This window comes from Nematolebias whitei, chromosome 6 (genome assembly GCF_014905685.2).
Source record: "Nematolebias whitei isolate Nwh7 chromosome 6, NemWhi1, whole genome shotgun sequence".
NCBI lineage: Eukaryota > Metazoa > Chordata > Actinopteri > Cyprinodontiformes > Rivulidae > Nematolebias > Nematolebias whitei.
The window spans coordinates 21,728,998-21,736,640 of NC_056503.1; the positions used below are offsets into that span (position 1 = coordinate 21,728,998).

At 40.5% G+C, this 7,643-nt stretch overlaps 1 protein-coding gene across 1 annotated transcript in view; it reads right to left on the reverse strand.

The window, feature by feature from the left end:
- Nucleotides 1-6,613: 6,613 nt before the first annotated feature.
- Nucleotides 6,614-7,643, reverse strand: part of mmp13b (matrix metallopeptidase 13b) — a 4,920-nt gene continuing 3,890 nt past the window's right edge. The window contains exon 11 of the mRNA XM_037678103.1: nt 6,614-6,714. Within this exon, the coding sequence (XP_037534031.1) occupies nt 6,614-6,714 (101 nt within the window). The remainder of the gene's footprint in view (nt 6,715-7,643) is intronic.

A 7,643-nucleotide genomic window follows, 5' to 3' on the forward strand; every position in this document is an offset into this window, starting at 1 on the left:
CTTATGTTGCTTTTTTTTGTGTGGAAGTAGTTTTTGTTTTTTGCTACCTTACACTGTGCCCTGTCTCAAGGACACAGTGTGAGAGACCTTTTTTATACCTTCTTTCCTCAAGTTTGTCTCCCTTTACTTATCTAAGCGATAAGGGCAGCACTTCACAACGAAGCTGCAGCCTCTGTGCACCTCCGTCTACTTATCTTATCTTTGAACGGCTGCACTGAAATGTATTTTCGCTGTGCTTAACTGTGCAATAACAATAAAGTTGATTATGATTCATTAGCTATAAGCTAACAGCAACAGAAGGCTGGCTAAAAGCCCAAAGTGGTAGAAGACCAACTGAAAGCTAAAAATGGCAAAGAGCTAGCTAAAACAAAAAGCTGAAAAACAGTAGTTTAAAGCTAAAACTAACAAATAAAATAGCTAAAAGCACAAATGAGCAGAACGGTATAGCTAAAAACTAAAAGCATACAAAAAAGACAGACAGAGGCTTTAGCTGAAGCAGATTTTAAAGTTTTTACAAGCTCTGAGGGGATCACCATTTGTTTCTATGAGTAAAATATTTGTAGCTAAAGAACATTTTTGAAAATTATAAAATTTAGAAAGAAACAAGTCATAGCTCATATTCTCAGAATGAGCTGAATGTTTTCAAATATCAGCTGCTAAAATAAAAGTAGTTAGACTTTAAACACTGTCTGATGAAAACAGTTGTTAAAACCTGAATCAATATTCGGCTCGTTGGTTAATTTCCTATGCGACCCCCTCTGATACAGCTGATAAGCAGCTCAGGGCTGCAGGAGTCCTGCAGCTCCTTTGTTTTGTAGCCGTGGTGTGAGTTTGGAGTTTCCCAGAAGAAACGGGATACATCCTGAGAGCGCTGCCCTTCCTGTCATTCTCCTCCATCTGGTTTCCATCAGGAGCTGCTGCTGCTGAACGTTATCCCCAGAAAATAAATCTGTTTCTCCTCCACTCACATTCAGGCTCATCTTTATTTATTTATAACAATTTACTTTTGCAGACAATAAAATATGTATTTTATAAGAAATTACTTTCAAATCTGAAACCTTGCAAAACTTATTATGTTTACTTTTCTGGCTTTTATTTTGAAGGTGCCTATTCCCTTCTTTATTTAATTAAGATTAAGGTGTTACAGGCATTTACTGTCTTTGAGTGGTCCAGTTTCCACACAGCCTGTCAGAACCTCTAATCTGGTGTTCAGACCTGGTCCAGCAGGTTCATGTGACCCTTCACACACCGACATCCCCCTCCCCCACATCATGAACCACAACTTTATCAAACCGGGCCTGTTCTGTGATTGTGGCGGCTCATGGGCCTGATGGGCTGTAAACAGGTCCTGCTGTTCCTGAGCCGACAACCTCCCCACCCACCAAAGATCGTCTGATGATGAGAAATGATGTATTTGAAGCATCCATCCATCCATCATCTTTTACCTGCTTCTTCCTTTTTGGGTCGTGGGGGTCACTGGTGCTCGTATCCACCTGCGTGAGAGGCGGGGGACACCCAGAGTTATCAATCAGCCTAACATGCATGTTTTTTGTGGGAGGAAACTGGAGTACCTGGAGAAAACCCATGCATGCACGGAGAGAACATGCAAACTCCACCCAGAGAGGTGCCAGGCTGGGATTTGAACCGCTGACCTTCTCGCTGAGAGGCAGCAGCTCTACCAACAGCCCCACTGTGCCACCACTCATCAAATGTCAGTTCGTTGAAAGTTTCACTAAAATCCCTCTAGTGCGATATTTTGCTAACAGACGGGTAGAGTTGATTCCAAAATGTCAAAACAATCCTAGTAATGGTAGAATATTAGTTCTGGTATGACTCTCAGCTACTACCTCCATAACTTTTTGGACAATACCTGAAAAGTCGACTGTATTCCAGTATTTTTGTGCCTCCTAAGGTGAGTTGGCTGCGGCAGCCATCTTGAATCAAGTTAGCTCCAAAGTTATTGATTTGTCATTTTAAGAATGAAGACTTTGTGCACGTTTTGTTACATTTTGTTCGGTGGTTCATAAGTTATTTTGCTAACAGCCCCCACACACATTAACTTAGACATTTTTTTGACTTTCTCCATCATTAAATCTGAAGTATTAAAAGATGTTTAACTTGATTTTTCTTCCATTAAAGCCGCCGTGTTGTTGTCAGTTTGTTCCGAACACCACGGAGCGTGTGAGAACACGTAAACACAGAGACGGTCTGTTTTTTCCCACCGTGGACTGATGAAGAACCACAGACAAGCTCAGTAACGTTGACTTCAGCTGTATCTCTACATTTCAGGTTCTGCATCTTTTGGCCCGAACAGGTAAAGCTAAGGAAACGGTTTAGGGTCAGGACAGAACCGGTCCGTTCCTCAGCTGCTGCATTTCTGTCACTCATCTCGTCTCTTCCTGTTTCTAAAGGCTCCGCTCAGACTCGACTGTTTATTTCTGCTGTAATATTAATTAAAACACATATTAAAGTGGCCACTCTGTGCCAAACATGGATGTATTTATGAGAAACATTTGATCAACAAAAGTTGTCGTTGTTTGTTTTTGCTTTTATAACACTTTTCCCTGTAAAAGCCAACAAAAGTCTCGAACAGAGTTTGATCGAACCACACAAACTTTAAAAAGATCAAGTGATTTGAGCCACAATGAGCCTGGAAGTTAGGCTCCACGGTTCAGACAACAAGGTTTACAAAACTGGATCTACTTTTGTAGCTTTTAAAAACGGAACACATGCTCTTTTAAATCACGTGTCAAACTCAAGGTTCGAGGGGCAGATGTAGCCCATGACATTTTATCGGACCCTCAATTTTAAATGTGAAATATTTTTATCGCCTCCGGTTTTGTTTTAAAAATCAGCATACTTTATTTAGTGCAGACTTCTCGTGACAGTTGGTCAACTTTGAAGCCAAGAACAATGTTTTTTTTTTTAATTTATTTTAAATTTCAGTAATCTTTGATATTGATGTGGAAAGAGAGAGACAGAGAACGTCAAACGAACCGGCAAACAAGAAAACACGTCAGGTATTTGATTTGAGTTTAATGTACTTAATGAAATGGGCTCTTGGTCTGAACCAACCGTCCATCATCTTTATCCGCGTCTTCCTTTTCTGGTTGCGGGGCTCGCTGGTGCTCATAACCAGCAGTCACTGTATGGGAGGTGGGAGACACCCTGGACAGGTCTCCAGTCCATCACAGGGACACAGAGACAAACAATACCAAGCTTTTAATTTTGCCCCAAGTTTGCTTTAATCTGCACCACAGATCCAGGACATTTTGTTGAGCCGCCCTACCTCACTGGAGCCAAACATGAAAGTGTTCTGGTTTAATGTAGTTTATGGTGGAGTCAGAGCCCCATGTACCACTGACACTGAGGTCAAAGTGTGAAATCTTACTGAATGATTAAAATCTCTGAACTTGGGCAGCACGGTGGTGCAGTTAGTAGAGCCTGGCCTCACAGCAAGAAGGTCGCCGGATCGAATCCTGGTCGGGGACCTTTCTGGGTGGAGTTTGCATGTTCTCTCCGTGCATGTGTGGGTTTTCTCCAGGTACTCCAGTTTCCTCCCACAGACCAAAAACATGCATGTTAATCTGATTGGTAACTGTCTCTAGGTGTGAGTGAGAGAGTGGATGGTTGTTTGTCTCTATGTGTCCCTGTGATGGACTGGAGACCTGTCCAGAGTGTCCCCCACCTCTCACACAGTGACTGCTGGATATGGGCACCAGTGACCCCCATTGCCCAAAAAGGACAAAATTAGTAAATATGATGGATGGATGGATGGATGGAAGGATGGATGGATGGATGGATGGATGGATGGATAATGACTGAAGTTGTGTTGGGAAGACTGCCCTCTGGTGGTGACTCAAGAAAATAAGTGAAAATATAAAAATCCAGCTCTTCAGGTCAAAACTCAGCTGTTGACCTACACCTCAAGGATAAGAGACACTCTTTTGAGGATGAAAATGATCATATTTTGGACACAGAAGACAGATGGTTTGAGAGGCGGGTGAAGGAAGCCATCTATGTAAAAAGAGAGAAATCAACTTTAAACAGAGGAGGAGGTCTCAGATTTCATCTTTCAAAAGTCTATAACGGAGCATTAGGCCTGATACCCAGTTATTTCCACTCTTATCAGGAATCTAATTCATGTGACCACAGTGGCCCGTCTGTGAGTCAGACTAACAAAGACCAGGGGTGTCAGGACAATCTTCACACAGAACACCACAGGTTTATAACTCCAAACTTCAAACTGTCTTTCTTTGAATTGAGAAAGTTCTTCGGATGAGAAGCAAAACGTCTTCAGTTACAAAATGAAGTCCAGTTTTTGTCTTGAACTTTTTGTCTTGATTTTACCATGTCCTGGTTTGACTGAGAATCTTCACCAGCGTATAAACTCTGTGAGCTGCTAACAGCTCTGAGGTTAAACATCAGTCAGAAACACGTCGGTTTAAACTTCTGGATCTTTTCTAACATCTGGTTTGTGATTTACGTTGTCCTTATTTGGGCGTGCTTTCCCCCCCGTGTGTTCCCTGGATTTCTTTCTGCTCTGTGGTCTCAGTGCACTTTGAGTATCTTGATTAGATAGAAATGTGCTACATAAGTACAGTCCTTTTACCATTGACTTGGTTCTGGTCCAGTCTAGATCTGATCCCTGGTTCCTCAGGTCCTATCGGCAGGATCCTCATCGGTCTGTGAACACGGACCTACAGTCTGAAAACAAACCCTTACTGAGATTTAACAAACCTGCATTTATCTAACCTACATTATTCACCATGCAGGTTATTTGTTTAAATTATTTATTTATTACTATTTATTTCAGGAGAACATTTTAGATACAGATGTTTAGTTTATTTATTACAGATTGACCTGCTGTTTTAATGCAATCTTGACCTTTTGATCTGCCTGACGTTTGGTGTGTGTCATACGTGAGTATGACGTTTAGTTTTAGTATTTTCCAGGTCTTGATCCGTTTGGAGAAACTTTAGTTTCATGCATCTTCAGAAAGATTCAGCTGAAAACATGAAAACTGCTCAGACAAGCAGTTCTGAAAACAACAAAGTTCATGCTCAGTCATCCAGGTACCAATTCTAATATTTCTCAGTCGGGTCATCTGGACAGTTTCTTTTTTATAGAGACGTTTCGCCCTCTATCCAGAGGGCTTCATCAGTCAGAGGAGTTCCAGTAAACCGTTTCCCACCAAGCAGTAAACTCCTTAGGTGGACCAACCAGTTTGCTGGAGCTAAGATGGTTTCTGGGGGCCGACCTGTCCCTCGTCGACTCCTCCCAGGCAGGCAGTGGTTCAAGGCAACAAAGTTCATGCTCAGTCATCCAGGTACCAAATCCAATCATTCTCAGTCAAGTCATCTGGTCATTTTTTATTTTTTTTTTAACTTAGAAAAGAAGTTCTGAAAACATTTCAGTTTTTGAGATGGACTGTTCTTCTCACAACATGCAGAGGGGGGTACACAAAAAGCACAACAGTGCATGTTTCTCCTGAGAAGACAAACAGGAGATTTTAACTGTAGTGTACCAGTCACTCATTGAGCCAGTCCTTACATTCAAGATCTCGTCGTGGTACAACTTCCTTGTAGAAAAGAACCAGAAAAAACAGCAGAGTTATCAAACAGCTAAACTTATCGATACCCCTCAAATGCATCTCACAGAACTTTATAGTCGTGCAGTACAAAGGACAGCAAGCTGTATCACCAAGGACCCTTCACCAGTCATTTACACTCCTACCTTCAGGTAACTGCTTTAGAGTAGAAGCCAAGATTTTTTTTTTACTGTTATTCTCTCTGCAGTCAGCATTTTAAATAAAGGAAATAGTTGTAGATGTGCAGATGTTTATAAGCACAGTCTTAAGTGGTTGTGGGTTTTTAGGTATTTTATGGTATGTGGTTTGGGATTTTATGTGTGATATGTTTCTGTATGATTATGTGTTATTGCTGTATTTTAATGTGTCTGAGCCTCTACTATGGACCAAAAATCATTTTCTGTTACAACTTGTGTCAGACATTAAAGTTTTTTGAATCTCGAATTGTTCTGGTTGAGAATCGTTGAAACCTGGACAACATCCTTTGTCAAACACACCCACACATTATAAAAGATTTAGCAAGAGGTAAAAAAAATAAAATAAACATCTTTATCTTGTTTGCAGACACAGTGAAGTAACTTTATTCAATAAGTTAGTTTCCAAACAAAAGTTGTAGTTTGTGAACATTTTTACCTTAATTTTTTTTTTTTTACTCGATCATTTATTTACTGACAAATATATCAGTTTGGACTTTGACCAACATTCTTGCTTGGGAATAAATATCCCTGACATCATAACTCACTAAACTTGCACAAAAATGTTATTCAAAGGTCTAAATAAATTATTAAAGTTATTTGTTCAAATAAAATGATGTCTCACCGGTCGGGACAAATAAAAAAACAGGTTGTAGCTGCTGAAGAAAGCAGAATGAATTAAATATATTTCATATAATTCCAGTGAATCTCCTGTGTCCAGCACTGGTGACAATTCAAATTTAATTGACTTATTTTATATAATTCATGTTTATATAATTTACAGGCAGCTCTGGTGGAGTGTGAAGTCTCTGGGTGACGGTCCGCCTCTTCAGCAGTTGAAGATGGAGTTGGTCCTCATGATGCGCATCACCTTCCTGGAAGTGTAGCTGTACTCGTACTGCACGTGATCATGGAAGAAGTATAAGAATCCTGGAGGAGAGCAGAGGTGGGAGTAAATGTTAGAGCTGCAGCACTGACGAAGACATAAATCCTGCTCTTGTCTGTTTTAAAGAAGACTTGTTGGATTTAACGACATCTGGTTCAACTAAAACTTATGAACAAGCAGTACGCTGATGTCCCCCATCGCTGAGGGATTTGAATAGTGAATGTTTTTTGGAGATGAGTGTTTTTCTGTACTTAAGTGGATCCTGGTGAGCGGAGGGAGCGATTTATCCACCATTGCAATGGTGGAGCCAATCACTGGAGGAAGCTATCATGTTAAGCAATATAAAAATAGTTTCCTCAAATGATCGGCGTGGTAGGTTTACTTATCGATATTGTGGTGGCCATCTTGAATTTTGACGAGACAGCCAATATTGATAGTGACCTTTCTTACGCCTGCAGCCTCACACTCAAATGAAAGTGGGCACCTCATTTGTTTTTCAAATTATCAAGCTAACAACATGCACGGACAGACAGATAAGCATATGGACAAAGAGAACAGTAGTCCCTCGCTACTTCACGGCTCGTTTATTCTGGACTCGCTCTATTGCGTTTTTTTTTATATATAAAATTGGACATGACACAAAATTGGCTGATTGATGGATGAGCCGCACAATCGGTATGTAATTTTTATTTAAAATAAATTATCTAAAATTATTTAGCACCTGCTGCACATTTGTGCAGCCCATACTGCAGGACAAACTTCCTGCTGCAGCTGATCAGCTGTTCACCGTGCAGCACGGAGAAGTGGGCGTGGTCAAGAGCGCATGCAGGAGGCAGGGAGCTGAAATCATGACATCCTGTGCTCTTTTAGAGTTTAGAAACATTGTTTAGAATATTGCAAGAGTGTGGGAAGGGTTTAAAATGCCTTATATATATATATATATATATATATATATATATATATATATATATAT